This window comes from Peromyscus californicus, unplaced genomic scaffold (genome assembly GCF_007827085.1).
Source record: "Peromyscus californicus insignis strain IS unplaced genomic scaffold, ASM782708v3 Scaffold_12__1_contigs__length_115047231, whole genome shotgun sequence".
Classification (NCBI taxonomy): Eukaryota; Metazoa; Chordata; class Mammalia; order Rodentia; family Cricetidae; genus Peromyscus; species Peromyscus californicus.
In genome coordinates, this window is record NW_026294413.1 from 90369871 (window position 1) to 90387464 (window position 17594).

Sequence of the window (17594 nt, forward strand, 5' to 3'; positions counted from 1 at the left end):
ATTTATAGGCCAACTTCCGTTTCAGAAGAGAATTGCATGTGTGTTCACATCACATCTTCATTTTGTCATCTACTCTGTGATTTGTCGAAGACAGATGGTACCTATTAAGTCCCGGCTTTTAAACAGTGTAGCCTTAATTAGCTACATCCACCTTCCCCCAACATTTCCAAACAAGGAACCAAAGAAAACAGAAGCCCTTTTTACAATGGATACTTTGAACAATGGAGTTGTAAATGGTAAAAAAAAAAAAAAAAAAAAAAAAAAGTTGTTTCTACTAGAGAGTAACTACAGTTAATTTTTTTTAGCAGCCAAAGTTTTGATTTTCACTCTATCACAATTTTTAAATTGTTCCATCTTTAGTTTCCTAAATGCTTGAAAAATAACTAGAGTGTCTCCCTAGACATATTCAAGGTATCACTCAAGCTGCAAACTTCTCCCGTGATTTCCCCCGCACATGAGACCCAAGCACACACAGTAGCAGAGTGGCTAGCCCAGTGTGGAATCTATGACTAGACACTGTGCCCTTCCTAAACACGATTTAAAAAGTCTGTCCATTGACCCGCTTTAACTTGCCATACCCCAATTTTAACTTCTAATTTGAGTTCCCCTCATTTAAAAAAGACCCGATTATGTACACTTTTAAGTATGAATTATGTCGACTGGCTAAATTTTGAGAAAGACAAGAAACCACCTAGTAGATTCCTAGACTTGCCCCCACTATAATCAGCAGTAAGTCTATTTGCTTCGATTGGATACGATCACTCCGAGGCTTGTGTCTTTTCAATCAGCTGGTGGCCCCTGCCGGGTTCAGAGTAGCAGAGGGGAAGTGGCCTGTGGTTAAACAGGAAATACCAAGGCATTTTAACAGAGCAAATAGTCTCTTCACTTCCCACCAGGAGGAACTTCAAAGGCCTGGGCCCTGAGGAGACAATGTGCTATAGGGCCATCAGTCACCTAATCCTGTGTCAGGACCATTTAGAACTTCCCGACAGCCAAAGATAAACACTGCCCTAAAGGACAATGAATGCCTCCCACTGGGCAAGTCTGGCCTCCTGGAACCAGAGATTGCTCCAGACCTGCTAAAGGCAGTGACATTCCACATTTGGGGAAGACGCAGAGTGCCCAAGGTGGGGATACCAGGGGAGCAAGAGAGAAGTCTTGTCTTTAAATACAGTCCGGTGACCTGCCGTGTGTACCTGAGCCCAGCCCCGCCACACACACACACACACACTCCCACCCCCTCCTCACACTCTTACAAATGGCAGGTGGGGGCCCCAGCTTTTAGAAGCCTGAAAAGCCATCCATCACAGGCAGGCACAAGAGGCGGTAGGGAATGCAAGAGGTCAATTATTGTTGATGGAGTGGCCCCAGCAGCAGCAGACATCTGCTGGGGGGCAGGGGGTGGGGTGGGGTGGGGGGGAGTGGGGGTTGGTGGTGGCTCGGGTACAGTGAGTGAAAAGTTCAGGGACAGATGAAGGAAAAGGGGCTTGAAAGCAAAAAAACACCCAACACATTTTAAGCCAAATGAAGCATGAAGAACACTCAACTTAAAATAAAGACAGAAGAAAACATGAGCGGTTCTTTCCTTTGTAGGGAAGCTGTCTGTTGGGTCTGAACTGCCGAGACAGATTTGGATCCAGCCCTGCTCCTTCCTCAGACAGTTTTCCAGACAAACCCAGCTGTTCTGGAGAGGAACCCAGTGGAAGTGTCAAGTGACCTTCTCTCCCAGGCCTCCTCTCTAGCCCTAGACCAGAGGACCCCACCCAAGCCAGGATGCCCTGCCTAACTAGCTCCCCAGAAACACAACCCCCACTCTCCAAATAGTCTCACTTCTGGTACTGTTGTCTAAGTCCAGTGAAATAATTTAAAGCCCAAAAGACTGATTTTAAATATTTACAAAGTATTTTCTCTTCCGCTTCTGATTTTGGAGACCCCGTCACTAAAGCGATGTGTCTCATCGTTGAGACAGCACCAGAACCATCTTACCCCAGGACCTTGTCCAAACGCTAACTCCTGAGCTCTGCTACACTCTCACTCTGGTGCCATAAGCCCTGAATCTTCATTCTAACAAGTTCCCAAGGCAATTTTGATACCAGAAGCTTCTGGATATATCTTTGAAAAACCAGGTTTGGGAAGAAATAATGCTCCAAAGCAGTACTCATTCCCCTGGCTATATCCCTGAGTTGATAACCAGCACAGTGGTCCCAGTACTTCAGCAGCTTTCAGAGTTAGATGGATGGGGATGGAGAGAAAGAAAACAAAGGCCAGGTAGGCTCCTAATCAACTGCAAAATAGGCTGGAATAAAGCACGGCATGTCTCATAAAAACAGCTCTTTAAAAAAAAGGTGCCAACCCAAAACTAAAATAACTTTTAACTAAGAAGTCTGTAATTGACACAAGGACATCTGTGATGCGGTCCATACGACCACAGAACAAGCAGACCAGATACAGGGCTTAGGAGTCATGAGCTGCAAGTGAATGCATCCAACTCAGAATCAAATAAACATGCCTGGGCTCTCAGCCAGGAAGAATTCTTGGATTGGACTTTTATCAGGGGCCTAAATTTTAACCAGCTGGAACATCCCCCCCACCAATACTACCCTATTCCTTTCTACCTTTGGAGATGAAATATTTGCCTTAAATGGGAAACTTGTACTTCGTTGTGTGGTGCCAGCATACAGTTTCCGAACTGCTAAAGACAGTCTTTTGGGGGAAGGGGTTTAGAAATGGTAGTTCAGACACAATAGACCAGGGAATATGTACGCCATCTAGGGTAGGAGACCAGAAATGGCCCACAGGAAAACCTACTAAAACAGAAATTTGTGAGAATGGATGTCTAGGTTTTTGGTTCACTTGTTTGTTTGTTGGTTTACTTGCTCGCTCTTTAAGTTAAGGTCCCGATATGTAATGATTCATGTTGGCCCAGAACTTACAATAAGGCCTCCAAGCTGGCCTTGAACTCTCAATCCTCCTGCTCTGCCTCCCAAGTGTTTATATGGGTACGGCCCACCAAGCCTGACTTTGGAACTCCTGTTCTCAGCAAGACAGGGGGAGGTTTCAGAATCTTCCAGCACAAAGGATTGACACATTGAAGGTACCCACCACAAAGAGAACCACTCCTCCATCAAAGAGTTGAGGGTAGGGAAATGAGTCAATGGGCAGAAGCTATTGCTTGGCAAGCAAGAGTTCAAATCCTCATCACCCAAATGAAAAGTCAAACATGGGCTACCCAAGCTTATGTGGCTATCTATGCCTGTAACACTGTGAGTGCCGAGGGGAGCAGAGACAGGAGGATCACTGGGGCTTGCCAGCTGCCCAGCCCAGTTCCAGGTTCAGTAAGAGACATGTGTCAAGGGAATAAAACAAAGTAACAGAACAAGTCACCTGACATCCTCTGGCCTCTGCCTGGGTGCACACCTGCACAACCTAATCCAGTAAATCAACTAAATAAAACACACATATCAAAAAATAAGGTGTCAGGCGGCAGTAGTGGTGCACACCTTTAATCTCGGCACTCCAGAGGCAGACAGATCTCTGTGAGTTCCAGGACAGCCAGGGCTGTTACCCAGAGAAACCCTCACACAACCAAAATAAGAAAGAAAGAAAGAAGTGTAAGTGGGAAGGGTTCAAGCCAGTGTCAAGGCAGGAACCGGCCCCTCTGGAAGCTTTACAAATTGTTACTCCTTTGAAAAAACAATATTTACTATTCAAAGCACAACCTTACCTGGCAAAGACTTTGAAAGTTTTTTTTTCCTTCAAATAGTTGAGGAAGTGTGCCCACAAACTCATTTCTAAAACATTGAGCTGTGTTCGAGATGGTATCAGCCCCTTAATGACCCCACAAGGAATAGGGGGGGGGGTTGTGAAACCTGACCACTTAAATGAGGCCAGCCCATGGCCCCTGAGAGCAGCTCTCCTGGCTGCAGCACCTTTAAATCCCGGGAAAACACCCAGTCCTCTCACGGCCTGGGTTTCTGGCCCAAATGCCCTGTGGAGATTAAGTGGGGCATTCAACTCATCTGTTCTCCAGTGTCCAGACCCTGCCCCGCCTTCAGGCTTCAAGGCTCAAGGTTCTAAGTGACACTCAGACCCCAGTCTGTCCAAATCACATATAATTTGCTCTTATTCCTTGTTTTTGTTTGTTTGAGGTAGGGTCCCACTGTGTATCCTCAGCTGGCCTGGAGCTCAATATGTGGCCAAGCTGACTCTGAATTCACAGAGATCTGCCTACCACTACCTTCTGAGTGCTAAAGGCTTGTAGTACCACTCCACCCACCATCTTTATTCTTTATCCTTCCCCTGACTCTCCAAACAATGCGGAATGACCCCAGACCCTGTGGGATGCTAGGTGAGCACTCTACCAATGAGCCACAGTTTCTACACCCCCTCCCAGCTTTTTTTTTTTTTTTCTGGAGGGGAAGGGGGCGACTCACAGCCATCCTCCTGCCTCAGTCTTTGACTTTTATTCTTATATATTTATACAGACCCAACTAGACTATAAGTGACCTCAGAGTCAAGGGCCAACCTCCACAGGCTGAGTACCAGACCTGGATAGACAGGGCAGATATGACTCAAATACCCAAGATTCTGAACACTAGCTCCTACTAAAACTCCATGGCAGCCAGGAGCGCTGTGCAAAGGCCTACTACAGACAAGACACAGCACATGGAAGCCTGGTGCTGAGATCTCCTTGCCTGCCTCCCACTGGAGATGAACCCAGACCTCGAGCATGCCAAGCACATGTTCTACCACTGAGCTGTATCACCCCCAGCACTCTTCCTTCCTTCCTTCCTTCCTTCCTTCCTTCCTTCCTTCCTTCCTTCCCTCTCTCTTTGGAGACAGGGTCTCTCTAAGTTGACTAGGCTAGCCCTGAAACTCATTCTGGAGCCTAGGCAAGCCCCCAACTTTTGTTCCTGCTGCCTCAGCCACCTGAGTAGCTGGTATCCGAGCACTAGGCTCAGCTCTCCCAATCCTTCAAATCATTTAACAGAGGATTTTGCAGAAAGATTGCATGGTCTACATGTCCTCAACCAAGATCTATAGGGCGCCAGGCTTTGAGGCCACCAAGGAAACTGAACACACAAAACTGGTGAATGGCCAAAGAGTAAGGGATCTGAATAAGACAGTAAAGCACAGGGCATGGCATTCTGGGAGGGCTTCCCTAAAGAGACATCACATGAGCTGACCGTCAAGCCAAGCAGGGAGCTCTCAGGGCAGAAAACAGTCAAGATGGAAAGCACACTCTGGCAATGTGAAAGGAATTAGAAGCTAGACAACAGAGAGGGAGGGGGCAGGAAACACTGCTGTGCGAGGAGAGTGGGTAAGCCAGGCTACTCTGTACATGTACCAAGCAAGCAATTACAGAAGGAAAGGAGCCATGGGAAAGAGCCTGGAATCTGGGATATGGCCCAGAAGCTTCCACGCTCATCCAGGAAGGAGATGAGGAAAGGACTGTAGTAGGTACCAAGGCAGGAGTTGTTGAGATCACTCCCAGGTGGACAAGAATGTGGGTAACAGTGATGGGACCACATCCATGGGGATGGGGGGGCATGGAGGGATGGGGTTTGGGGGGGGTGGCGGTTATTGAGGGATATATTCAAAAACACTGCTTTGGCTTCTTCAGAGACAACTATACACCCAATGTTAACTACAGAAAAGCAACAACTGCCAGTACCAGTCTAGATCTAAAATCTTAGAAGAATTGATAAGCCAACCTGAGATCGCCTTAAGGAAATTTGGAATCTGTTTAAAAAAAACAAAAAACTAATAGTGATGTTTTACTGCAATGGAACACAGCAAGAAACCTTGAGGCTTCACCCAAACGGGAAAGAACGACAGCGTTCACTAAACAGGAAAAGAGTGGGAATCGTTGACCATAGCTGCCCGCTCTTACCTGGTTTTCTGAACTGTGATCCTCTCAAATGTGAAGCAAGTGAACTAAGTGTCCCTAAGAGGTGTCCTGTCCTGGGTCTTGTCTGTACTGAGGCTGTTTAGTAGAGTCCACGGGAAAAGGTAAGTCAACCTTGGTCTAAGCAAACTGCCCCAACATGTCCCGGAGCCCTGCGGAAATCAGCAACACCATACCCCACCCCCCCTTCTACTTTCTAGGTAAGGAAACTGAGACTGGGTATTCCAGACATGCTCCGGACTGCCTGAGTGCAAAGCCTGTGTTCTCACAATAGGGTTGACGGTGTGAGTGGCCTGACTTGCAGCGCCCTTGCCTCTGTGGAAGGCTCAAGGTCCGCAGACCAGGGGACCGCACTACCCAGACAACATCACAGGAACACCCGCACTGGGGAGAGGGCTTCCAAGTACGCAGAGTAAGTCTGGGCGCCACCAGTTTCAGGTCTGGGGCACCTGGCGGAGCGGACAAACTTTCGCTGCCCTTTGGCCATGAAAACATTTACAACTCAAGCTGGGACGTGTTGAAGGGTAGTGTGGCACCATGACACCATTAGCCAGGCGAAGGGCTGAATGGCAAGGAAAGTCTCTCAGAAAGTTAGGATTCGGCAGTGGGGTAGGCGGAGGGTGACCGAGCTGCCTAAAAGGAACAGGAACAAAGCGACTGAGAGAAAGGGGATGCATCGTTCCCTAATACTAAAGGGATGCATCCAGGTTCCCTCCCTGGATGCCCTAAGCCCTTGCAGAGCTGTAGACTAGAGGTTCGGGGCACGAACCACGGGCTCCGAAGCGCACCCGTTCCGCAACAGCCCGGAAGATCCAAGTCCGGGGCGCGTAGCCCTGGGGCAGAGGACCGGGAACAAAGGGTGGGGCGCACGGCCCCCGCCCCGCCGCCCAGCCACCCGCCCTCGGGAGTCGGACCCCAGCCAGCGGCCGCGCCTCATTAGCAACACAAAGCCAGGGGTCGGCGGCCCCTTTCATCCCGAGCGGGGACCAGCGGATGCGCGCCCAGGGACCGAGACGCGGGGATGGGCTGGAGGAGCCGGGGACCCCACTGACGGCAGATCAGGCGTCTGGAGATCGGGCGGCCCCGGCTCGCCCGCCCGCCCGCGAGCACCTGTGCTCGCCGCGCGCCCCCAGGTAAGGGGGAGCCCAAAGAAACCCTCGCCTTACCCTCCAGCCACAGGTGTCGGCGCCCCTCGCGCGGCCCGAGCCCCCCGCAGCCACTGCCAGCTGCGAGCCGTTGAGGCAGGCGTTGACAGTGAAGAAGAAGGAACAGAGCTGCAGCCACGGGGCCATAGCCGTACGCTAGCCCAGCGGGGCCCTTCTCCGCTCGGCTGCCGCCTGCAGCTCGCTCCCAGTCCCTAGTGGGCGGTGGCAGCCGCGGCAGCAGGGGGCCGTCCACACCGAGCATGCGCGGCCGGGCTTCGCCCCGCCTCTCTCCTCCAGGTCCCGCCCCCGGTCTCAGTTCTCCCACCCCGGCCCTGCCCCTCTAGCCCGCCCCTCCTGTCTTGACCCCGCCCCGCAGCCGCTGAGACTGGGGCTTCAACAAGTTTCAACCCCCTCACCCAGGGAACTTTTTTTTTTTTTTTTAAATCCAAAGGATTTGTCCAAATGATGACTGCTCCATACAAAAACTTGGAGCGACTCAAAGAATATAATAATAGTAATTTTAAAATTAATAATTTAATGAGTACTTGCTTTTCAAATGTCAAGTTCCTTCTTGCGTCCCACCAATGACAGAGGGAAATGTCAGTATTAATGTCAGCATAATAAGGCCTCTAGAGAAATCCTGGCTCTACATTTACTCCTGGGACCTAGGACAAATTACTTGCTTCCTCCACGGCGCTTTTCCCTGTAAGACAAAAGGAAGAGCAAGAATCTTCAGCCGGGGAGAGTTCTGTGAGTTAACATGTAGCAAGCAATAAAGGCTACAAACCACAAACTGACTTGCATAAGGACACGGAGCTAGAACTGAAAATTACTGTTCTTCACAGACACAAGTCAAACTTACCTTGTGGAGTGTGTGTGTGTTATATCTGGAAAAAGAGGCAAAGACCTCCTTTAGAGCACCATAGTAACAAAATATGTAACTTTTCACTGCGGGTTTTTCCACTCCTTAGCCACATACGTGTGCACCTAAACCACACCCCTCATCATTGCACCCTCCTTCACCTCTGTGGCAGCTTCACGGCTGTTTCTGCTTAAACCTACCAAACTTTTATCCATCCTGGATACAGATCCCTGAATTTTCCAGCTCTTCAGTAATGATGTTCTAGAAGGAAATCCATCTTGGTCTTCACCCTGCCTTTATTTCTTATCTATGACTATACTGATAGTCCCCCTCCACGCAATCTTGATTTTTTTTTTTTTAAGCCGTTACTTTGCCCATCCAACAAGGCAACTTCCTTTGCATTCCAGAGCCTGGAAATCATTCCTTCTAGCAGCACATGGCGGCTCTTTAATCCCAACACTCAGGAGGCGGAGGCGAGGTAGGAATGTTTTGGTTTGTATGTCACTGTCAGGATATTCAAGTATTCGAACATGCCCAGACTGGGTAGGCACCTATCCTCATTGTGGGGTGGTAAGGTCCACAGAAGACTGCACCCCTAGATGAGCCTGCCCCATGTAGACTGCAGGAAGCACACAGCTCCTCCCACAGATCTGTCAATCAGTACTTTTCTCCCATCGGCCTTCCTACTCAGAATACCTCTAGTCATTCAAAATCCCCTTAGAAAAGGCTATCCAGGGTCAGGCTTGCCACAGGCTGAGATTTAGTCAGGACGACCTGAGCCTTGGTGAAAGACTGAGGAAACCATGAAATTATTGGCTCCTTAATCTACATGCATTTCTGCCTAGATGTGTTCCATAATATACTAGTCAATCCAAGCCCAGGATGTTCTGTGATAATCAATGATTTAAAAATATCCCCACACATTTATGTGTGGGGATATTTTGTGTATGATCTAACAAATAAAGCTTGCCTAAAGATCAGAGGGCAAAGCCAACCACTAGTGAGCCATAGAGGCCAGGCAGTGATGGCACACACCTTTAATTCCAGAACTTGGGATCTCATGCCTTTGCTCCCAGTACTTGGGAGGCACACACACCTTTAATCCCAGCACTAGGGAGGTTGAGACAGGAAGTGATATGGCTAGGCAGAGAAAAGGAATGTAAGGTTGGAGGAGACAGGCGCTCAGCCCTTTTGGCTGAGGAGTTGGTGAGGTGAAAGGTGGCTGTGGCTTGTTCCTTTGTCTCTCTGATCTTTCAGCATTTACCCCTGATATCTGGCTCCAGGTTTTTATTAAGACCAATTAGGATTCATGCTCCAGATTTTTATTAAGACCAATTAGGATTCGTGCTATACATTTATCTCATTTTTTTTCTCATTTTTTTAAGGATACATTCCTAACCCTGAGGTTTCTGAATTATGAACATTAACTACTACCAAAGTGCTCATTATCTCATTGTCTCCTTAATTACTTCTCTGGTTGCTAATAAGGTGGTTCTAATTTCAGCCAGCTCTCCCTCTTGTCTGGCTCACCCTCCTGTCCTCAATGCTTGGCCCTCTACTTGTCCTGGACCAGTAGGCAAAAAACGGTCATTGCCAAAAAGATGTTGATGGGTCGGGAGTATACTTATCAGCTATTTGGACATCTTTCTTTGTTTGACATTGTATTCTGAGAGAGAGGGGAGAGAGACAGAGAGAGAGAGACAGAGAGAGAGAGACAGAGAGAGAGAGAGAGAGCGCACTACACGCAGTTTATGGCAGAGAGCCTTACAAACAGTATTGGGGAGATGAAGTGTTGCCTCCGGAGGAGTTTTATTCAAATTACCAGGTGACTTTGTGACAGTGAAGGCAGAGCCACCCTTCCATTCTTTGCTGTCACTCTGCCCACTGTTGGACTTTCTTCTGTCACACTCACTGCACAACCTGTCGCTGGTTGGCAGCCTTAGAGCATATGTAACAGTCCAGAGAGTGCTATACTGCTATACTTTTCTGAACAGTGTGGTGGGTATGGAAAGAAAAACGTGGGGTGTCCAGATTAGACCACAATAGAAAGACATCCCTCAGGCCTGAGAAATCAAGGGCCTTTTGTTTACCTTTTATCAAGTCCCTAAACATGTGTGGAAGTGAGAGGGAAGCTACATACATCAAAGGGTCAAATTTGGTCAGGAAATTTGGGTCATAAATTGGCGTTTGGCAATACCGTTGCCATTCTGGTCGTCCTTAGTGGTTATCATCTTTTAACTCTGGCTCTTCGTAATGTTGAGGGCATGGGAAGGGTTCTAGCCTGGAAAATCAGCTAAAAGGAGGGGCCAGGACCTCACATGGCCTCGTGGATCATGATTTCCTCCCCACAGCTGAACCTCACTGCTGTAGAGATGAACAGGGAAGCTCCCCCCAAAGCAGGATCGGCTGCTGCCCACTAGGGACAGGATGGTTGTGGACCCTTTACAGCCATCCTTCACCAATCCTACCTGGCTCACTTCTCTGCCCTCAGTGTCTGTCACTCTGGTTGGCACTGACCAGTGGACAAGACAACACCATCACCAATAAGAGGCTGACGATCTGGGAGTGTAGCCCCATGAACAACATTTGTCTAGCAAGTCCCTGGGTTCCATCCCCAGTATAGCCAAAACAAGAAAAATGTTGCTGGAGATAAACAAATATATCAACTGTATTTCCTCACTCTACCAAAAACCTAGTCAGATAAGAAAAATCCTTAATTACAGTGCTGGATTTTGTTAGAGGTCAAATTATACCTTGAAGCTGATAAAGTGATCATGGAAATAACTTGTCACAAGCCTCTTAAACCAGGAATAACTAAAAATTAAAATCAGAAAGCTGAAATTGTAAATTATCTTTGGTGTTATGTTTTCTGAACTTATTATGATATTAAGCCAAATATGATGGCTTAACTTGTAATCAAGCTTTTTTTGTTTTTTAAAGATAGGATTTTGGGCTGGAGAGATGGCTCAGAGGTTAAGAGTACTGGCTGCTCTTCCAGAGGTTCTGAGTTCAATTCCCAGCAACAGTATGGTGGCTCATAACCATTTGTAATGAGAGCTGGTGCCCTCTTCTGGTATGCAGGCATACATGCAGACAGAACACTGTATACATAATAATAAATAAATAAATATTTAAAAAAAAAAAAAGATAGGGTCTCAAGTAGTCCTGGATGGCCTGTAATTCCAGACTGACCCTGAACTCACAGAGACCCTCCTGCCTCTGCTTCCCTAACACTGGTATCAAAAGCTTACATCTTCACTTCAGGCTTTCCCTACAAGTTTAAAACTAGCCTGAGCTATCAAATGAGGTCTAGGCCTGTCTGGGGACTAAATGATGAGACTATGAATGTTCTTGCAGAGGACCTAGGTTAGGTACCCACCACCACAAGGTCCTTCACAAGGGTCTGTAATTCCAGTTTCAGTGGATCCGAAGCCCTCTTCTGGCTTCCACCAGACCATGGGACACATGCAGGCCCAATATTAATACACATAAAATAAAATGAACAAATCTAAAAATAAATAAACCCACAAACAATGTAAGTTAAAAAAAAAAAAAAGTAAACAAGGGGGCCTCTTTACTTCTATCCCAGTCTCCTAAACAACAGATTTTGCAAGGCTTCCCAGGGCTTTGGGGGTGCATATGCAGGAAACTGGCCCCATCTCAGCTCTGTCAACCCAAAGTCCCGCCTGCCTGCCCTGCACAAGGCCACCTTGGCCCCAGTAGGAGTGGAGTCTTCGGTCTCAGTAGGGCAGTACTCATCATCTGCACACAAGACTGCTCAGAGCAAATTTTTTCCAGTCACAAGCCGGGCACCCTGCCTGCATCCACAGTCCCCGGACTCCTCTTATTCCTTCAGACTTCCTCCTGAGCTCTACCTTTGCCTTTGAGACCAAGTGCAGGAGCCTAGAAGTGCAGCACTAAAGGCATCCACAGCTCCGTGAGCACTTTCCACCTTAAAAAAAAATCTGATCTTATGTCGCCCATTTTGGCCCAGAATTCGCTAGGTAGCCTAAGGTGGTCTCTGAGCTCCAGTCCTGCCTTCATTTCCGGAGTGCTGGGATCACAGGCACGAGCTGGTTCTCCATGTTCCGGCTTCTTTTTCAGGAGAAAATGAAGTGTTGGGCATCCCCACAGAGACTCCCAGCAAACGTGTGCTGTCCAGGCCTGGGTGCCCACGTTCCTGCTTTACGTCAGGGCAAGTCTAGGGCCATCAAGGACACAGGACAAAATTAACAGGGCAGGTGCAAACTCACTGTAATCCAGAGCTGCCGCTAAATTTTAGAGAAAGTGGCCTTCAGGAGGCAGTCAGAAAGCAGGCAACGCTGAACAACCACGGGTTTGGGGGCGGCCATTTTCGCAGGCAGCGGGAATGAGAGCTCGGCTTCTTTGCCTTTCAAATCTAAAGTAATCAATTGGCTATGAAGGTACACGGTCATTAATTGCCTGTTGCAAGGGAAGAACCACAAATTAAGGGTGTCGGGGTACAGAAAACCTACTAGGGCCTAAGTCTGGGAGCTGGGAGACGGCAGCTACCTCTGTTTCCTTTAAGAGGCAACACCTGGTTTAGAACTGCACTGGCCAAGAAGACTGTAGACCATACCCTGTTTGCCATTCATTCAATAATATCTGTGGAACTTCTGTACACATCAGTAATTATACCAGGAGCGGAGAGGGACAGTGTCTGGGTGGTGTACGCAAAGGCACTGGGACAGCAGAGCACATGGTAACCCCGGGGGACTGAAAGTCTAGCCGAGCTGGAGAGCAGAAAGAGATGGTACAAAGTAAGGCGGGGAGGCTGTGCTTCGCCGCTGGTTGTTTAGCGATGCTGGGATCAGAGCGCGGGGCTCCTCGTAGGCGAGGGTTCAGCGCCACGGTCGCTAGCTGTGTCCCCATTGTTTGAAGTTTCAAACCTGGGACAAAAGGCCGAGGTGACTATTTAACATATCAAAGTGGACCCGGCCTCCTCCAGGTTCTCCCAGCATCCCTCAGTCCTTCTGCTACCTGTTACAGGGTCTGGCTGGCAGCCCAGGGTTAGGCTCTCCTTCCCCAGAGGCTCTTCCCTACATGATCCAGACATTTTGGTTACCCACCCTTTTGTACCTTGGGCCTCCTGGCCGCTGCACCTGGTTCCCCTCTCTCCCTGCTCCCGTCCCCTCCCTCTCTTCTCACATGGTTCAGGGTCATGTCCACTCTGGACTCTCCCAGATGTCTCTGATTCTGACTATGCTCTCCCTTTTATCTACAATAAACTTTCTCCTCCACCATACCTAGGACCAGTCATGTCCCTTCCTTTCCTTTTTATTTCTTTTTTTCATTCACCCATCGTCATCCCCCCATTTGAACCTAAAAGCAGCCAGCGCTCTGAGGGCCCCGAGGACAGAGTGGTGCTGTATTGTGAAAAGGCCCCTGCGTCTCCAGTGCCATACGTGGAGTATGACCTTCCCACTCTTTAGCCAGCACTCAATGTGTATGTATGGGGTGTTTGTTTGCTTGCTTTTGAGACAGGCTCTCACTATGTAGTCGCGTCTGGCCTGGAACCTGTGGTAACCCTCCTGCCTCTGCCTGGTGAGTGCTGGAACTACAGGTATACCCCACTACACTCAGTTGATACGTACTTGCTGAATAAATGATTCACCAAGATTATTATTGAAATTCTGGGTTTTGGTTTTTTGTTTTTTTTTTGGTTTTTCTGAGACAGGGTTTCTCTGTGTAGCTTTGCGCCTTTCCTGGAACTCACTTGGTAGCCCAGGCTGGCCTTGAACTCACAGAGATCCGCCTGGCTCTGCCTCCCGAGTGCTGGGATTAAAGGCGTGCGCCACCACCGCCCGGCGAAATTCTGGGTTTTAATGTCTAGAATCCAAAAATCATTTAAAGCAAAACAGCAATAACAAAAACAGAGGGTGTGTGTGTGTGTGTGTGTGTGTGTATGTGTGTATGTGTGTGTGTGTATGTATGTGTGAGTGTGTGTGTTGTGTGTATGTGTGTGTGTGTGTCTGGTGTGTGTGTATGTGTGTGTGTGTGTGTGTGTGTGTGTGTGTGTGTGTGTGTGTGTGTGTGTGTGTTGGGGAGAATCAACCTTGCTAAAGTTCTAAATAAAACTAAACAAAATGATAAACTAAGGATAAACTGGGGAGTATACTAAGGTCCGTCTATGCACTGGACAAGCACTCTACCACTGAGCCAAACCGCAGGCCTCTTTCTGCCTTTTAAGGTTATATTTATCGCAAAGTTCTTTGTTATTGTTATTGGACTGTTTTTATCTTTGTGGTAAGGACTCATGACATTAGGCTAGCTCTCTACCACTGAGCTTAGGAGACCTCTCTCTTCCCCAAGGTAGGGAGGTCTTGCTGTGCAGCCCAAGTTGACCTTGACCTCTCATTCCTCTGCCTCAGCCTCCTGAATGCTGGGATTGCAGACACAAGCATGTACCAGGCAGTTTCCGTATCACCTGCCTCTACTTTCCTCCATTATTAACATACTACATTAGAACAGTGCATTTGTTCCCCATAAAGTAGATCAGTTTTCACACACTATTATTAGCTAAAAACAAAAGCTTATTCAGTTTTCCTCAGGGGTTTTGTTTTTAACTTAAAGAAATGTGTGTATTTTGTGTGTGGAGGTGCATGTGGAGGGATAAATCAGTTCCCTCTCTCTCTGTCCAGGCTTTCTCTGTGTAGCCTTGGCTGGCCTGGAACTCACCGAAATTCCATCCCTGCCTTTGCCTCCTGAATGCTGGGATTAAAGGCATGTGCCACCCCCATGGCCAGTTCTCTCTTTTCACCAGGCAGATCCCGGGAATTGAACTCAGGTCATCAGGCTTGGCTTGGCAGCAAGGGCCTTTACCCACGGAGCCATCTCATCAGCCCAAGATTTTTCTCAGTTCTCGGTTAACGTCCTTTTCCTATCCCAATGCCCCACCCAGGATTCCTGTATTAGTTACTTTTTTTTTTTTTTTTGGTTTTTCAAGACAGGGTTTCTCTGTGTAGCTTTGCGCCTTTCCTGGAACTCGCTCTGTAGCCCAGGCTGGCCTCGAACTCACAGATATCTGCCTGCCTCTGTCTCCCGAGTGCTGGGATTAAAGGCGTGCACCACCACCGCCCGGCATACTACTTACTTTTTATTGCTGTGATAATACACCACAACCAAGGCAACTTAGGGAAGAGAGAGTTTATTCCGGTGTATGGTTCCCGAGGGCTGGAGCCCATGATTTTGGACCAAAGGAGTGACACAGGAGGAGAAAGCTGAGGGCCCACTTGAGCCACAAGCACAAAGCAGAGAGAGTAAAATCAAAATAGCATGAGTCTTTAACACTCTTGAAGCCTCCTCCAACAAGGCCACACCTCCCAAGACTGCCAAAAAATGATGCCACCAACTGGGGACCAAGTATTCAGATGCTCCAGACTATGGGCGACGTCTTCACTCAAACCACCTCCCCTCTCCCACGTAACTTTTCATGACGTGTCTCAGGGTGAGTGGCTCTCACAGTCTTCCTGAGTTCCCAGGAAGATGGCACACTGTTTCGTATGAACTCAGAACAGATTTTAAAACACATGATTTGTTTCTTTCTGGAATTTTCTGCTTAGTATGGTTTACAGGCAGTTGTTAGCTGCAACTTGGTTCCTGGGAGCCGAACCTGAGTCGTCTGGAAGAGTAGCCAGTGCTCTTAGTCACTGAGACATCCCTCCAGCTCTGAAGATTAATTTTTTTTAAAAATTATGTGTATGTGTGTGTTGAGATCAAGAGTGTACGTGCACAGGCCTGCAGGTGCCATTGGGGGTCAGAGGTATCAGAACTCCCTGGAGCTGGGATTATAGGCCACTGTGAGTGGCCTGTTGCAGGTGTTGAGAATGGAACGTGGGTCCCCTGAACAGTGTGCGGTCTTAACCACTAAGCCATCTCTCCAGTCCCTGTATTTTGTTTCTTTTATTTATTTCTCCAGCCCCTGTATTTTGTTTCTTTTATTTATTTATTTATTTATTTATTTATTTATTTATTTATTTATTTATTTAGGTTTTGCGAGACAGGGTTTCTCTATGTAGTTTTGTGCCTTTCCTGGAACTCACTCTGTAGCCCAGGCCTCGAACTCACAGAGATCTGCCTGCCTCTGCCTCCCGAGTTCTGGGATTAAAGGTGTGTGCCACCACCGCCCGGCCATATTTTGTTTATTTAATTTAACTATTTTATTTGTTTATTTATTTATTTATTTATTGGTTTTCAAGACAAGTTTTGGCTATCCTGGAACTCTGTAGACCAGGCTGGCCTCGAACTCACAGAGATTCCCCCTGCCTCTGGAGTGCTAAGATTAAAGGCACGGGCCACCACACCGGGCTGTATTTTTATTTTTAATTAATTAATTAATTTACAGGTGTAATCTCACTGTGTATCCCAGACTGGAACTTGCTATCTAGCCTAGGTTGACCTGGAACTCCAGGTCCTCTAGCCTCTCCCTCTAGGTGAAGGTGTCCACCCCCCTCCCCAGAGGGTCTCTACACTCTGAAGTTAAATGCGAGGGGATCCTCCTCAGGAGGAAGCCCCCCCACTTCGGGTCCAGGCGGGTACATGCTGCTGTGGGGCAGACCTGCGCCCCTAGCAGAGGACACACGCAACGCGCCCTGACTCTCTTCTCTTCCTACCCAAGTCTGTAGCACAGGAAATTCGAAATTTCTACATAAAAGATACATTTTGCTTCAGGTGGAGCAGAAAGTAACATTGGAAAAACAGAACAGGGTCGTGAGCTGGTTCTTGAGCAAAATAAAGTCAGGCCCACATCAGCAACAAAATACAGACTTGAGACACCCAGAGTGAGGTGGGACAGCAGGGCTGCATCCCGGCATCCTGGAGGACTGGTGGAGGTTAGCTCATCCCTTCCTTCTCAGGAGGGTTCCACTGGCCTTAGTGCACATAAATAGATATACTTAAACGGGAAATCTATAATAAATTCTTCCATGCCTGCTGGCTGCCATTATGTAATGTCTCACAATGTTTCCCAGGGACCCTCCAGGCGGTCTCATTTACTGGCTCCGTTGAGCTTCCAACTTTGTTCATGACTTCCAAACTGCTCTCCATAAAAGCCAGCTGTATGTGGACGCCCCACACTCACAGCCTGTACCTGCTAAACTATGCGCGCATCGCCCTGAGGCCAGTGCTGAGAGCAGTATGTAGGGCCAGAGACCAGGGTTCTCTTCCTAAAAAGTGACATTTCAAGCTCATTCCAAATAAAATCTTTCACAAAACAATTTTAAGCTCATAGAAAAAGTATTTCAAAGAGTACCAAAAATATTTTTCATTCAACTTCCCTGAAGATTTACTCCTATATAACCAGAGCACAATTGTTGGAGCCAGATTTTTTTTGTTTGTTTGTTTGGGTTTTGGTTTTTCGAGGCAGGGTTTCCCTGTGTAGCCCTGGCTGTCCTGGAACTCGCTCTATACACCAGACTGGCCTCGAACTTCAGAGATCCACCTGCCTCTGCCTCTCAAGTGCTGCAATTAAAGGCCTGTGCCACCACCGTCCGGCTGAAGCCAGACTTTTAACACAATATATGACATAATCATCCATAGATTTTAGAATGTCACCATTCTTGCTGTTTCAGTAAAAAAGAAATTAAAAATTTTGGAGTAGGTTTAGAAGGAAGGAGGCATAGCTCTTAGTGGTAGTTTGAATGTAATTGGCCCCAATAGT

The 17594-nt window shown here is 47.8% G+C and overlaps 1 protein-coding gene across 2 annotated transcripts in view; it reads right to left on the minus strand.

Moving 5' to 3' along the window:
- Il17rd (interleukin 17 receptor D) overlaps window positions 1–7291 on the minus strand; it is a 69634-nt gene extending 62343 nt beyond the window's left edge. For both annotated transcript variants that reach the window (XM_052733818.1, XM_052733817.1), the window contains exon 1: window positions 7075–7291. In XM_052733818.1, the coding sequence (XP_052589778.1) occupies window positions 7075–7200 (126 nt within the window). In that variant the 5' untranslated portion in view covers window positions 7201–7291. The remainder of the gene's footprint in view (window positions 1–7074) is intronic.
- Between the last annotated feature and the right edge of the window lie 10303 nt (window positions 7292–17594).